The sequence below is a fragment of the Filicampus tigris genome, chromosome 10 (assembly GCF_054856515.1).
Source record: "Filicampus tigris isolate MCC_2025a chromosome 10, RoL_Ftig_1.0, whole genome shotgun sequence".
Classification (NCBI taxonomy): domain Eukaryota; kingdom Metazoa; phylum Chordata; class Actinopteri; order Syngnathiformes; family Syngnathidae; genus Filicampus; species Filicampus tigris.
The window spans coordinates 22,040,985-22,057,505 of NC_141226.1; the positions used below are offsets into that span (position 1 = coordinate 22,040,985).

Here is a 16,521-nt window from a genome sequence, read left to right on the forward strand (position 1 = left end):
CGATTATGTTTCATACGTGCCCTCATAAAAATGTATGATTTTTTTTTGGTTTTGTTTTTTTCCTCTACTTTACTCTGAGGCACCACTGATGCTCCATTCATCCAGGGGGATGGCTTCATTATTGAAGAGTTAAATGGTCAATAGGTGGAGCGCCGGGCGGCCTTTTAAGCGCAAGGGCAAACGGCCCAGTGCAAATGGCTGGCGAGCCAGCAAGACCCTAATGCATTAATGAGTGCGCGTGACGTGCGCTAATGTGACGGCAACAGATTCACGCTGACAGTAATGGAAGATTTTGCCCCTGGTTACACTCATAAGTGCAACCCCCCCCCTTACACACACACGCACGCACGCACACACACAAACCAGGCCCAGCAGCCCCTCCTCGCCGAGCCCGGCGGATGGAGGGGGCGGAGTTCACCTTGCCTGCCGCCGGAGCCTTGACACATGCTTAATAAATAACAGGAGACAAGGTGGAACAAGCAGTAGCGGCGCACCCCTGCCCGCCCTACATACCCCACCCCCCCCCGCCCCCCCTAGTGCCACTACTTGCACTGCAACTAGTTAACAGCGAGACTGGCAGCTTTTTGGCAAGTCTCCTACCTGCACAGAATGATCCATTTTAAAAACATTTGAAGTCACGCAGCCACTAAAACGGCCTGGAAAGGAGAGTGCACCCCTCTCCAGACAAAATAACCACACACTGTATTTTTTTTCCCCCAATTGCAAGGGCTCTCTTGCATAAAAACTACCATTCAAGGATGGCACAAAACTGCCGAACAAGAAACGAGCATTAAGTGCAAAAATTTTGTACGCTTTTTCCACAAAAATCCCAAATGTAATATTATTGAGTTACTATGTTTTCAAAAAATATTTGCCCTACTCAAGTTATCACAATAAGACCCAGTGTAAGCCCAACTATCTTTTATTGTCAGTATTTTTTTTTATACTTGGAATTTTTCTTTGTTTGTCCAGGATATCGCCCCCGATTTTCCTCCCAAAGGGGGCACGAGTTGGCCCCCCGATGTATGGTACGAACAGACTATGTGTCGCAGAAGGCAGCAGAAAGTGAAAGTAGAAAGTGTGTCGCAACTGTGAAAAAAGACGATGCAGTTCACGGAGTGAATGACGAGCACCATATAAAAAAGCCACTGAAGTTCAACTCGGGCCATGCGGCGAGTCAGCGTCGCTCACAGCACGTTAGTTCTTTGGATATCTTGAAATAAATTAGTTTGGCACCAAAAGCTGAGTCCTGTTTTTGTTGTTTTATAGTTTGAGGTGTTCGAAAAGCAAAAAAAAAAAAAAAAAATGGTGTTAAAATCATTGTTGACTTTTTGGTCCAACTTTTTGGGTGAAACTAACCCATGTTCTCCTGCTAATTACTAAAGAACGGAAAACTTTGGGTTTTTTTTCAGGTGAAAGGAGGACCAACAGAGATGGTTCACCCCCTCCCTTTAATATTTTCACATAAACCGCTTTCTCCTCCTCCTGGTCATCATCATTAATAAATAAGCAGCCGCTCCGAGCATTCATTAGTGCACTTCGACTCAACACCAAGCCACCTATGATGCGCACGTGGGCGCCAATCGCTGCATACCAACTTATATTTCCCACCATATTTTTTTTTTTTCCCCTTACACATGTTGACGCAATCGCACGATTGTTGAAGCGTGCCTCGCAGACACACAAACAGTCCCCACGCCGCTCGCTTCATTAGTCGGCCCCCGTGTCGGCCCGCGTGCAATTCATTACTTCCCCCCCCCCCCCCCCAACCCCCCCGCTTCCTCACTCCGTAATTAGAGCGCCTCTGTTTGTCCTGCATCCTTCACTCAGCCGCATCATCTCAAGGCCAATTATCATTCCGCGGCAACATCTCCCTCACAACGCCACCGCCGCCGCCGCCGCCGCCTCGAGAGTCGACTTCAAAACTATTACGGCCTCTCAAGAATGTAAATAAAATGGCTGGCAAATCAGCGGCTAATGATCGAATGTGGAGTGGCACCCGCGGGACCCGTGAGATAAGGACGGATGGGTTTGCGCCGCGCTTGCTTGGAAGACCTCAGGAAGGGCCGCGCTTATTTTACACCACCGCAGCTATTTTTGGGATGGTTTTTTTTTTGGGTGTGTGCGTGTGTGTTTGATGCTCCTTAACATCATAGCTACTTCACAATCTTTTTGGCTTGTTTTTTTTTTTTTTCTTCCTTCAATGCAATTCTGTAGTATGGAACCTCAACCCAAAAAATACACCTGTAAAGTCATAACTTAAAAGGGCTGCTGTAGTGCCTGTGACAAGAAGTAAACATGAAATGAGCAAATTAGAGTAGGGAACAATTTTCAAATGACATTATTGGGCGGGCCTCATTTCTCTTAATCGCAACGTTCTTGGCTCCTCGCTGCTCACTGATTCAACCACAACCTGGAAGTTGTTCTCACGCAGCCATATTAAAGTGGAGGCCAAACCCCCAAAATATTATTTCCAATAAAATGTTCTACGCAGCGTCACTAGTCTAAATATTGCGTTTGCGGAATAAGTGTTAATCCACTCGTTTTTAGCCATGTCCGGGGGCGGCCATTTTGTCTTCTGTCGACTGAAAATGACATCACAACTGCTCACGACGACCGATCACAGCTGACCTGTTTTCTGAATATGAGCCGTGATTGGTCGTTGTGAGCAGTTGTGATGTCATTTTCAGTCGACAGAAGACAAAATGGCCGTCCCCAGAGATGGCTAAAAACGAGTGGATTAAACACTTATTCGCTAAATTAATCAGAATGCCGTGTTTCAAGTGGTGGGCCTGCTGGGAACATATTCTTGAAAAAAATATGTTTGGGTTGACTTCCGCTTTAAGCAGCAAAATCCACCCGTTTTTAGCCATCTCAGGGGGCGGCCATTTTGGCACTTCTGTCGACTGAAAATGACATCACGCACACTCTCAGGGCTCAGGTAACGACCAATGATGGCTCACCTGTTTTCTGAAGCTGAGCCCTGAGCAACTACGATGTCATTTCCCGTTGACATAGTGGCAAAATGGCCGCCTCCTGAGATGGACAAAAACAGGTGAATTTTGCTGCTTAACTCATATTCCCCAAACGCAGCATTAATCAGAATGACGTGTTGAGACTAGTGAGCCTGCTGGGAACATATTGTAAAGAAAACTTTGGGATTGACTTCCTCTTTCAGGAACATCTGAATTGTCTTCTGCCTATTGAAGCACAATAAAGTGCGTATGTGTTATGCTAGTAACAATTCAGCCATGCATCGATACTATTGATATGTGACACGCCTCAATGTCATGACATCTTTAAACGCTGCCTTCGTGAGGACTTCTCTGGTCGGAGCCGCTAGGCTATAAATAGCAGAGTGGGGTCCTTGGAATTTGCAAATAAATAAACGAGAATTGGCAACTGTTTCAAGACGTGGTAGCAAAAAGAGGAGTACTTCATATACAATACAACTTTCTTGTTTGTGGGTTTTGCATGTTCTCCCTGTGCCCGTGTGGGTTTTCTCCGGGTACTCCGGTTTTCCTCCCACATTCCAAAAACATGCGGGGTAGGTTAATTGAACACTTGAAATTGTCCCAAGGTGTGAGTGTGTATGGTCGTTTGTCTTTGTGTGCCCTGCGATTGGCTGGCAACCAGTTTGGGGTGTACCCCGCCTAATGCCCAAAGACGGCCGGGATCGGTTCTAGCATGCCCGCCACCCTCGGATAATGATGGATGGATGGATGGATGGATGGATGGATTAGACTGCTTGGCAGCAAAAAGCGTTCCCTCCACAATAGTCCCACATCAAAGCTATCTTATTTGCAATTTACATCCATACCGCAACCCGATTAAATGGCAAACTGGTTGGACCAGTACTAGTTGTGTACTCTGCTTTATGCTGCCATACCGCAATTATACTTTTTTTTTTTTTTTTTTTTTTCACAAATAGCCCTTTAATTCCTGTTTGGATCTGTAATGCAGCCCGTTAAGGCGACAAACTGGTTGTGTCTGTGCAAACTGCCTGCTCTGTTTTCTGCTGTCATGTCACCATTTTTTTCTTTCTTCTTTTTCTGAAAGAGCACCACACCAAACTTTCCTCACATCTCCCTGTTGCGATCTCAACAGCGACCCGTTTAAGCAGAAAACTGGGTTGAGCCTGTACTGATTACGGTACGTACTTTGCTTCCAAGCGCAATGCCGCCATTTGTGTTTTCTGAAATAGGCCCACATCAAACTTTGCTCGGGTCCCGTTTACTTCCTGTTTTCATTTCGACAGCAGACCATTCAGGCGTCAAACTGGGTGGGCCTTAACTAATAGGTTATTCTGCTTTTTTTTTTTTTGCGACCCAAGTCAAAACACGAGCTTTAATCCTTTGTTTGTATTGCTAACAATGCACGTAACTCGCAGCAGTTTTCACATCCGGCATTTCGAAAACTTCCAAACTAATCTGCCTCAAATCCAGTTTTTAAATCCCAACCTTCAAGCCAGAACACACTTAGGAATGGTGAATGTGATCCCTCCCCTCCACCCCAAGATTACAGTCCTGTTTGTCATTCAAGATGGAGGCATCAGACACTCGATAATATGCAAATGGGACTTATTTACATGCTGAGTGTTTTTGTTGGGCTTCTCCGTGTGGATAAATTAAAAAAAATAAAAAAACATAATGCTTCCCCGCCAGTCGTCACATCAAAAGACACATTTAAATAGCAGCACTTAGCATTTGAGAAGTTCTTCAAATTTCTCCTCGGGAAGTGAAATCAACCAGTTACAATCAATCTCATTTTTTTTCCAAGGTGGGTGGGGGGCAGTCACACCACAAACGCCGCGTCGGGGACAAAAAAAAAAAAAAAAAAAACGCGCTTTCCACCGCCTTCATTACCATCACAATAAAAGTGTCTGAGAAGTAAAGTTACAGAAGAATGTAGACACCTCACTGGCTGCTTTGTACTATCATCAATCCTCCAACCTGGTTGGGAGGAAGAAAAAAAAAAAAAAAAAATCATGCATATTTAAATTAATTCTGCGCCAGCTCCCACAAAAGGAAGCTGCCATCCGTCAGGACACCTTGCGGAAAAACTCTATTAAATCCGAGTCAGCTGGGAACCGGGAGGAAAAAAATGAGTGAAGAACTAAATGATTGCTTCCAATTAAGTTGTTTATCTCGCCGAGGAACGTCTGTGCCGCTTCTCTTTGGTCCGAGTGCGCACGCCAATCAGGCCCGACTGACTGAGTCACTCAGGAATGACGAGCCGTGATCAGCGCATGGCTCGTTCCGGGAATAAAGGTGGCGCAATGTAACAAAATAAATGTTTCTCCGGAGTTTAATGTGTCGGGTCCCAAGAGATATTATATACGTAGCATCAAGTTAGTTAAACCCCAACTGCCGAAACGGGTTGCTGTAAGATGGAAACATGAAACAAGCAAGGCGAGAAGGAAATTTAGTGCCTTGAAAGTTGCTCTCCTTGGCGACAGAAAGCAGATAAAACAATTAGTTCAGGCCCAACCAAGTGTGCCGCCTAAACGGGATGCTGTAGATCTATCTGAAAAGTAACAATATTTGGTGAAGGATTATTTAGAACATGTTTAATTAAAAATCACTACTACTTGGCAGTAGAAAGCAGAGTGTATACTGCATGCCTGAATGAACAGGTTGCTGTAAAAAAAAAATCTCAACGTATAAGAAAAGTTTGATGCAGGACTATTTGGGGGGCAAAAGATGATTTTTACTTCTTGGCATCAGAAAGTAGAATACACAATTGGTACAAGGTTAACCAGCCTTGTGCCTTCACAGGTGTATGTTGATCAAGCCACTAATGGAGCAAAGTGTGAGACTAGTTTGAGGGGGGAAAAAATAGAGTACGGAATAATAGAATTTGGTGCTGGATTAATTTGTAAAAAAAAATATATATATATATGTCTACTTAAGTAAAGGCCTGCCTAAATGGGCTGCTGAAGGCATCAAAACAGAAAGCAACTACCGGTAGTAAGGGAGCAAGTTTGGTGTGGGGACTATCTAGGGAAAAAAAGTGAGGCCGCACATTTTGGTGCTGGATCATTTTGAAAATAAATAAATGGATTTCACTACTTGGCAGAAGAAAGCTTAGTATGCAATAGACTGGCAGATTTGCTGCCTTAATGGGCTGCTGTAGACATCAAAACAGGAAGTGAAAGGACAAGTCAAGTCAAAAATGTTCTACAGTGTATTCAGAATAAACTCTGCCACCTAAACGGGTTGTTGTCGAGACTGAAACAGTAAAGAAGCAGAAAGCGGAATATTGTGGCTGTCCTGTGAAAAACACGTCCATTTTTGTCATTTGTCTTATTTTTACGTGAATGGTGTTTCCGCGTTAAAGACATCGCATAAACATGAAAATTACAACCCCAAAAAAAAAAAAAAACCGTCCAAAATTGGACATATGTGCTTTCACGCGACAGCGACGATGTGCATTGGTACATGCCCAACGAAGTCTGCTGCCTAAACAGGCTGCTTGTAAACATTGAAACAGGAAGTGGGTTTCACTACTTGGCAGCAGAGTATCCACCTTATCCCCAAGGGTCCTCAATACTCAAAATTAAGGGAAGCCATTTGAAAGTAAAAAGGAAAATATTTCCATAGGTTAACGCTGCTCTGTCAACGCCCCCGTGCACACCCCGGTTCAATACATAGACAGAATTGAAACGTTTTCTTTTTCAAGCCGCGACAACTAGCGTTCCCACTTTGCTTAATACCGTGACTGTCACAGACGGTGGACTCACACAACCAGTTACCATGTCAACAAAACATCGGTGCCAGTTCAAACTAAGTCGCTCGGATAATAAATAATAATTCATGCAAAGGTTCAAGGGGCGGTAGGAAGAAGGTAAATACAATTATGAAAGGCCTGCCTAAACGGGCTGCAGGAGAGATGAAAACTGGAAGCAACTACAATGAGAACAGAGTTTAGTGTGAAATCATATAGCAAAAATGGATTTCACTACTTGGTATCAGAAAGCAGAGTAGACCGCAAGCCCAAAAGGTCTGCCTGCCTATACGGGCTACAGGCGCGACCCAAAAAGCAGTTTCCCCCCCCCCCCCCCCCCCCCCCCCACATACCCATCCCTAGTAGAGACATCAGAGGGAGAAAAAAAACATTCAGGGGGGAAAATGGTCGCCTTCGTTGTGAGGCGGCGAAAACCAAGCCCGACACAACAAGTGATTTATTGTTGTCTCCGAGCATCGTGGGCATCAGAAGACAAACATGGTGGAGGGGGAAGTGTAAGGGAGCTACACAAAAAAAAGCAGCAAAAGATGAGACTTAAAGATGACTTGCAGGAGCTCGAACTGGGGAGGGGGATCCAAGTGGACCAACGCTCTGTGCGTGATCTGATTAGCACATGAGCTGTTAGCACGTCCCCTCCATAGCAAACACTCAAACCCGCCGCGCGGCTAATCCGTCACCTCGCAGACGAAAGAGTGAAACATTGATTTCTTCCTGGTTTACATATTTACACACTCACTCACACACGCACGCACGCACACACACACTTGTGTGCAATTAGGAGGGCGTTTATCGACAGTTCCAGCACCGCTGGGAGCCCCCGCTAATAAATCTCTGCACCCTTAGTCAAACGGGAGATGATGAAGCACATTTATGTTGCGTGACCGAATAAGCAGTCCAATTTAATAAAGTATATTAAATTATTTAACGAGACTTTGTTCAAAGTTTCCATCTGATCTGCATCTTCTCCAGCCATTGATGCTGCATGCGTGTGCAATACTGCCCTCAACAGTACCCCCGCGGTAGCGCTTGTTGTAGTCATTCAGCCAACTTTTAAATAAGAGCTTTACATAAAAAAAAGATATTTGGGAGCTGGATCGATTAGATCGGTCATCCATTAGTGCTCATCGGCGGCAGAACGGATTAATGTGCTCTTCTGGTGTCAATAAGAGCCCTTTAGGGACCCTCGGGCATTCCATTACTGGACATTTCTCCCTCCCAAAAATCAATTTTACATGAAAAATATTATTTAGACCGACATAATAAACACATGGCATCAAAACAACCTGCAACATACATCTGTTACCGTAAAGGGTGATCGTTTCATCAAATAAATCCAAATGTATTATCTCGACTTTGTCTTTTACCTTCTTATTTTCGCAGGTGACAAGGGAATCCCTTTGAGGTTAATCACATTAGACAGGGCAACTTATAAAGATAAAGTTAGACGCACACAAACAGTGAACTCCCTCAACTCGACCCCCGTCGCCGGTTACCGTACGCGGCGAGGTGGTCGCACCTGTTCGGAATCATTCACGTATCCTCAAGTGTTGACAAATTATCGTTAGGAAAAAAAAATGTTTTGGGCGACATTGAATGTATCAGGCGCGTTCACTTACCTTTAAAAACTTCTCCCCGGGCGGATAGCAGCAGCGTGATGGTGGCGAACCACCAACCGACAACTTTATCCATGTCGACGGCGCCGAGGCGACCGCGGGGTTGGCAAAACAAAACTCTTCGGCGCTCGTCTCACAACTTGGACGGCTCCTTCACAAAAAAATAACAAGGACAAAAAGAACCTCCGTGGTCGTCCCTGTTGTTTTTTATGATTTGTTTATAGGCGGGCTGTAGTCGCTCCCGTGTTGCTGCTGCTGCTGCTGCTGCTGCTGCTGCTCCTTCTCCTCCTCCTCGCTCCGCTCCACACTCGTAGGAGGACCGCGAGTGAGTCGATTGCACACTTGCGCGTGGATGGAGTGAGTGGTGCCTTGGCGGCTGTGCACGGGCCGTGTGGCCAGGAGAGGGCGTGTGTGAGCAGGGTAGGCAGAGAAGCAACCGCGCCCCAACTACCACCAACCATCCCACCCTTCACTACCTCTTGGTGAAGATGTTCTGGTAACCCGGCTTGTTTGAACATTGTCCCCCCCCCCCCCCAAGGAACAGATGTCGTCATCATATTACTTTATTTTATTTATTTATTCATTTATTTATTTTTACACAAATACTACGTAGGTCGTCGCTCGCCAGGCCGTAGAAGAATGAAAGGGGGAAAACGTACAATAAATAAGTTTGTTTAGTAGCTAATGAAGGCATTTATTGTTTACTAATACAAGTTAAAGTTAACTAAACGTGTCATTTGAAATAGAGAGTTGTTTCTTTCGGCTTAGGAGCGAGTACAAAAAAAAATGGCGCATTGTGTGACGTCATAAAGACGAGAAGCAAAAACTTTTTCGTGCAAACAAAAGTGAAAACTGAGTTTTAGCTGGAGTTGGGAATTTGCTTGGAAAATGTGGCCTGCAAATGACTGAAGAGTGAATAACCAATCTAGTTTACAATGTACTGTGTCATGTAGATATCCATCTTTTAATTGGATTTTCAGGATATTCAACTGTTCAAGTTTTATCTGCTTTTTGTGCAATCCGCTGTTCTCTAACATGGAGCTGAATGGCGAAATTTGCAACAGGTGTTTGAGCCATGAATTGGCCAACACATTTTCGAGGATGCCCACTTCTATGCCTTTCTGTGAGTCCTCCAGTTGTATCTCTGTCGCAACCAACTGATGACACTCAAAGCTCAGTAGCAAAGCCTTTTCCATCAATTTACGCTTACAGCAACTGTTACTACGTCATAATCAGCGCCGGCTCTAGACAGTTTTGCCTGGGGTGGTCCTTTTGTGGCTACGAAATAACAATTCCCAACTAAGGCTGTCACAAACGATTATTTTGCTAGCCAACTAGTCAGCGGTAGTAGTGACGATCAGTCGCCTAATCGGATCATATGTCAATTTAAACTGGTGATTAAAATGTTTATACACACTGTGGAGACAATCTACACTCTGGAGACTATCAGGACATTTATAATAAAATTATGAATTTAGTATTGATAGATTCATTGGCAACTGTTGGGGTGGAAACTGGGGTGGAAATTACGGCATTCGGTAAAACCTAAAACCGCCTATATGGTCATAATCGATCCCATGACGCAGTATTGAAAGAATACCTCTCTGAAACATGGCAATGAAAATTGAGCATTAGTTTGAAAAGGTGGACTTTTTAACACAGCATATGCCATATTTCACACGTTAATAGGCTTTGAAACATAGTTGACCCTGCGACTACAAATGAACAGAAAGCAGCTGGTTTTATTCGAGGTTTACCGAGCAGAGGAGAAAACATCCACTTTCAAAGAATAAATGTCCATATTGATACCGAAGAAATCACGTGACACGTCACGTGCCCCTTTGTGCGTTGTCGTGCCTTCAGCCCTTAAATGACAAGGAATGCACAAAAATACCAGCTGGAGCACAACCGTCCGTGTGCTTTGTGCGCCGCACTGACCAACATCCTGTGCAGCTGAACCGCTGACATTGACATCATAAAAAATCCATACTCCTTCATCATATTCCTTCCCAGCAATAGCGACGCAAATCCATTGAACTGACATGATGAGCTAAACGAGAGGTAGTAGACAAGTGTCAGTTTGGGCCACGTGAGAAGAGTTCTTCGGTGTCTTGCGGAGCAACAGCAGAGTTTCACGTATAGATAATAGAAAGTTAGACAGGTAGATGGCCGCTTTATTCAGACTGTCACAACATTTAGAAGAAATGTGTGGTCATGTGACCACAACGTGATTTGACGTCCGTGCTGTAAGTGGGTTTTTTTCTTTTGGGTCACGTATGAAATCTCGTTTAGGCGATCTCTCAAATAGAGAGGACACCACGACTAATTTGGCACATGTAATAACCAGTCAGCTCCAGCAGAGGTCACTTTTCTACCAGTGCCTTGGTGTTGAATTGACAATAAAGGCCAGAGAATCTTGGAAAGTTTACACTTGATTATATTCTCGAAACAGTGACAGAATATAGTATGGATAATATATTTACAGAAATAAATAAAGGCGATAATCTTACAATCCTGCTTGTGAGCAAACATTAAGGTGATCAAATCACATCGACAATGACAGTAACAATCGGTATCCATGACAGAGTTGAATTTCATAGTTTATACACTTAGTGACAAGAAAAGTGACAATGTTACTTGGTGAATTTCATGTTTTAGTTGCAAAATACACGACTTGTCAGCCTAACATGCAGTTTGTGGAGGGAAATACTTTACTGAGAGGATAGCACCTCACCCTTAGTACGATTTCCTTTTGAATCCTAGTGCTGGCGGGTGGAGCCAAATATTGATCCCAAAATTGGTATTGATATTGACTGATAACTCTGTAACTGTGATTTCATCAAATCTGATCATTCTATGAAGTCAAGGCTTTGGGAGTTGATAAGTTACTTTCACATTAAATTTGTTGCATTAAAAGTGAAGTACATAAAGCGACCGTGTATGTGTGTAATATATATATATAAAAAAAAAATATATATATATATATATATATATATATATATATATATATATATATATATATATATATATATATATTCCGAAACCGAGCCATGATTGGTTGTGACCTGAGCCCCGAACGACTGTGATGTCATTTCCTGTTGACGGAAAGTGAGAAAATGGCCGCCCCCGAGTTGGCTAAAAACGTGCGGATTTTGCTGGCTCACTCACACAACTGTGTCACTGACCTTTCCATTACAGATGAAAGCAGGCATTTTGGAATCCTCCTGTAATGCACCTCCCACAGGACGCATTTCTTGTCCGCTCCCCGTTGCATAATTTCCCCCTTCCCCTTGACGGTTCTTTCCACTGACTGATCCCCATGACCTTAACGCGACAAACCGCTCGCCACTAATCAGCCTCCAAATGTGGACCCGTGAATTTTTGCCGCCTCCTTTTAACCCTTAACTGCGGCTCACGCTCGCGTTCCGCGTGGCGGGCGCGGCGGCGGTTTTGTAGGTGTTTATTTACAGCCAACGACACCTGCCCTGCGACGTAATACTGATAGCGGGATCTGTGTTTGAGGCGCGAGGGGCGCCCGTCGGCGGCCGGGTGCCGGCCGCGGCGCTCGTCGATGGTGCCTCACGTGGGCTTGAGGTAGTTGTACAGGGAGCTCAGTCCTCCCTGCAATACCTCCTGAATGGGCTTGAGCAGGGGGTTGTGTATAATATGGAGCCCCTTGTCCAGAGGATGGCAGGCCAGCCTCCTGAGCCTGATCAGGAGGTACATCTCCACCGGCACGCTCTGCAGTTCATTGAAGTCTACATTGAGGAGCTCTAAGGACTCCAGGAAGCACAGAGTCTTGGGCAGGGTGTGGATGCTGTTCCCCTCCACGATGAGGATCTTGAGGTTGACCAAGTCCTGGATCTGGTCGGCGATGGTCTCCAGCCGGTTGCAGGCCAGGTGGAGGAAGACCAGGCCCTTCATGCTGTAGACGCAGGTAGGGATGTGGGCGATGCGGTTGTGGCTCAGGTTAAGCTTGGTCAGGCTGCGCATGGCCGCCAAGCTGCCGGGCAGGCCGCTAATCTGGTTGTTGGCCAGGCTGAGCACTTCCAGGCAGGCGCAGGAGCCCAGCTCCTCGGGCACCTCGCTCAGGCGGTTGCGGCAGGCGAAGAGCACGCGCAGCTTCTTCAGGAGGCCGATCTCGGGCGGCAGGCCGGTCAGGTCGTTGCCCCACAGGTTGAGCACCACCAGGTTGTCCAGCGCGCCGAGGGCCGGCGGCAGCGAGCGCAGGCAGTTCATGGACAGGTTGAGCTTCTGCAGCTCGCGCAGCTCCCACAACTCGGCCGGGGCGTCGTCGAGGCCGCGCATGGCCAGGCTCAGGGTGCTGTAGCCGAAGTGCACCGTGGCGTGTCTGCGGATTCTCTCGGCGGCCGAGGAAAGGCTGGCCTGATCGCCGCCGCCGCCGCCGCTCCTCCGGCCCCCTTGGCTCACGCCCGCTTCGCTTAGCTCCTTGTCGGAGAAGCCGTGAGACTGTTTCCCGCCCATAGCCAAAAGACGTCCGCATTTGATTTGCCTTCGCGCCGAGTTGTTGCTCTCCTATCGCACAATCCTCCCGGCGCTGTGGGGGGGGGGCTCGCGCGTGGTCTGCTCGTCACGGACAAAGTGCCCCCCCCGTCTTACAGGGTTTCATTCCCCAGCTGGTCCTGTCACTTGTCAGGTCCACAGATAGAACCGTGCCCCCCTCGCGCTCCACAAGTAGGGGGCGGGGGGCGGTTCTGTGTCAATGCCATGACCTCATACTCAGACATGTCAATTTACATACTTGTGTTGAACTGTTCACCCCGTCCCTTAAAAAAAAAAAAGACCTTTTGATTCAAGGCACAACCTGCCAGCCGACGTAATCTCCTTTGTCCGCCCTCTCGACCGGGACGGATGTTCCCTTGCCGCGACTTAAACCTGACACCAAGGAGGCGGCGGCGAAAGTAACACTTCTCAGAGGCATTAATGGAACCTCCTGCGCGGACACGCGTGGCGTTTTTAAGCTCAAGTGCAAAAGGACACGGAACATTCCACTAAGCTTCCCGGAGACATTGACCCCGTCGTCCGTCCGCTCCCTGAGGGGCAACTCTTACCCTCACCGTTTTCACACTTTTGGGGAAAATTCTTCCCCAAAAAGTGTCTAACCGCCAATCATTATAATAATATTAATCTTCTTTGCAAAGGCTTGGCAAAGACGGTTCTTGCGCCAGGAAAAGTCACCCATCACATCACAGAACTTTTAAGTTTGGTCGACCTTGTCTTGATCCAATTTTCCGGCCGACGCTACGAAACGGGGACCGCACTTAACGCTGGCCTTAGTCATCGTTTCTGCCAGTGTGCGGTAATCAAAAGAACTCGGATGACAGTTTGCAGCAGTCTCCAACTCGGGGGTACTCGCCGCATCGACTCGCGGCTACATCAGCACTTGTGAGTGACAGCTGGAATATTGACTTTTGCCGAATTGGACTTTGGGAGACGGTTGGAGTGTGCTGCGGCTTGTCACATTTTCAAAATAAACGATCAGTCTTTTTAGAATGCCACGTTGACGAGTAGAAACTGTGAAATTCATCTTGATGCAATGCGATTAGGGTTAGAAGAAAGAATCGTTTTATGTAGTATTAGTAATTCAATTATGAATTTCAAGGCAAAGTCAACGCAAGCATATTTTTTTCCCCAGAATAAGTCCTATGCGGGCGCACTAGTGTCGACACGTCATTCTGCTTCGATATTTTTAATATGCCATCCGAGCATGGCGGCGAAGTATGATCATTATTTCATGGGAGGAAAGAAGTGAGACGGGCCCCGTTTGTTGTTTTTTTGCACCGCGTCATTCTGACAACTGCGTATCCAAATAACGTACAAAGAATTCGGCATAAACACGTTCGTAAACATACAGTACGTTTGAATACCTCCCCGACGTTGCCAATCAAAATCGAGTTATGTTTAAAGAGGCAGACTTTTTGCATCGGACCTCTTTTGTGTTGGATCTTTGGCGAGTCTCCAATGGGTAAGACCGCGCGTCGTCATTATGGTGCCGCATAACCCTTCACGGAAGATCATTTTTGCCACCCTTGAGGGTACGCAACCGTGCTGGTTCTCATTTAGGCGCTAATGACACGCCGTGATAAAAAGGTGTCTCGCAAATGCGCCAGGAACGGTGGATCCCATTTTCCTGTCATTTAAATGTCAAGCTGTTTCCGCACATCTGTTCCTCCGGGGTGTGAGGGGGAGAGAAAAAAAAAAAAAACATGCGCGGGATAAAAGATGTGTTTTTAATGAAGAGTAATGAAGCCGGCGGTCTCGTTCTGGCAACGACTTGTGTCGTTGTGACATGTTTTCCGGCGTTGATTGAGCGAGCCGGCTAGTCCGACTTCTCGCGCCAGCCCCTTGAGCAAGTCAAACCTTTTTTCTGCATATTTGATCGCACGCGATGCGAGCCTCATGTCGCCGCCGCAGGGGTGTGTCGGCGCACAGCCGAGGTGTCGTCTTTCTTATAAATAGATGAGCGCAACTTGTCATCATGATGTATCTCGTGCTCAAGAAGAGGTAGATTGGATCGCGCTGGATTAGGCCAGGAAGGACATTCCAGAGTTGATCTTGGCCTTTTTTTTGTGACGCCCAACGCAAAAGGATAATATCGATGGCAAAGCAGGAACAGCGCAGTGATACTGATGGAACAGGAAATGGAACTTACTAGAACTTGGGGAAGGAAAGGAAAGGAAAAGGATCACCCAACTTTTTTGGAAACTGAGAGTTACTTATCGGGTCTTGATGCTCATGTATCGGATGTCGGTGTTTAACGCGCCGTTCGGTGGGTTTACGTGCCCCCAAAGTGCTCGTTCATTACAGCCGAGGCCTCGCCACCGCAGAATCCGCCTGGAGGCTTGTTGAAGTGCGAGAAGTACCCTGCCAACACTTGAGCTTTTAGTGTCTCGACATGACTTCCCCTGGTGGACACACCGCCAACCGGGGAAGCGCTTTAGGTTAGAACGCCAGACAAGTTAGGTTTCGGAGAGACGACGCATTTGCATGCCGCAAGCCCCGCAAGAGTATCGGGGGGGGGGGGTCATTAAACGGGGAGAGTAGGTAGGGGCACCCGAGCTGATCATCATCAATTATTCAGCAGGCGCATGTGTGAATATTGACACCGGTGGACACATCTCCGGCGCAAATGGAGCGTCGAGGAAGCCAAGAATCTGGAGGTTGGCAAATTTGAGGACAAAACCTGCGGGCGACGCAAAGCAGCCCGTCATGTTAACTAACCAAGATTGATGGAGGTCGAATTGTGGTCTATCTCACATACCTGTCAACTTGCACGTTTACCCCGTATTTTATACGGGTTTTTTTTTTATCATTTCAAATTGTGTACGCCGTATGACAGTTTTTGTACGGGGAAAAAAAATAATAAAATAAAAACTCATTTTTTGTTAGACCGATCTCGTCTTGCCCATTTCGGCTCTAATCCGGAGCGTCCGTTAGCGATTCCGACTGCAAATTTCAGGCCGGCTTTTACAAGCTAAGGCCAGTGATTGACAGTGTCTTCACAGATGTACATCATTAATTATTAATAGCATATAATTAAAGGTAATTTGAGCAAATTTGTTATTTCACAAGTGTGCATCAAACTAGCCCTTCACATTAATCAGTCAACTAGAAGGAGCGCTCAGTTTCCAAAAAGTTGATGACCCTTGAAAAGTCCATATGTTGGATTCCAGATCCGGAATTGTCTTTGATATTTCTATTAACGTTTACAGTGTGTCCTGTCCGGTTACAAAAACAGTGTTTGGTGGTGAACATCATGGAAGCAATATTACGTTGTCATAAGCTAACTTTGAAGCCAGTCAGCGATAAGAGAGCCTAAACAAATGAGATAAGCATCCTCCATGTTCTTGGAATATTGTTCTCCTTCCTTATCAGAGAAGTGAAACTCCTGCATCCTATTTTTTTTTTCATCCACTAATCACGCTCCAGGCTGGCTGGCTATCTCTAGTTAGATCTGCGACCAGATACAAACAAACTGGGCCGATGTGATGAATGGACGATAACGACTCACCCGGGGGAGAGCGCGATCCAGGTTAACGCTAGCGTATCGAGATAACATCTGTAACATGCGCAGGAAAGCTAACTGGGCTCCAAAGTGGTCGAATCAGAGTTTGCTGATGCGGCAGAAGGGAGGACGATG

General features: G+C 46.2%; 2 protein-coding genes across 2 annotated transcripts in view; both read right to left on the reverse strand.

The window, feature by feature from the left end:
• The window catches only part of LOC147141332 (receptor-type tyrosine-protein phosphatase mu), a 156,091-nt gene extending 147,266 nt beyond the window's left edge, over positions 1-8,825 (reverse strand). Inside the window, 1 exon segment of the mRNA XM_086042965.1 lies at positions 8,364-8,825. Within this exon segment, the coding sequence (XP_085899091.1) occupies positions 8,364-8,436 (73 nt within the window). The 5' untranslated portion in view covers positions 8,437-8,825.
• Positions 8,826-11,413: 2,588 nt separating this feature from the next.
• LOC147141333 (uncharacterized) lies at positions 11,414-15,367 on the reverse strand. Its single transcript, XM_086044195.1, has one exon. The coding sequence runs from the start codon at positions 12,843-12,845 to the stop codon at positions 11,940-11,942; it is 906 nt and encodes a 301-aa protein (XP_085900321.1). The 5' UTR covers positions 12,846-15,367; the 3' UTR covers positions 11,414-11,939.
• Between the last annotated feature and the right edge of the window lie 1,154 nt (positions 15,368-16,521).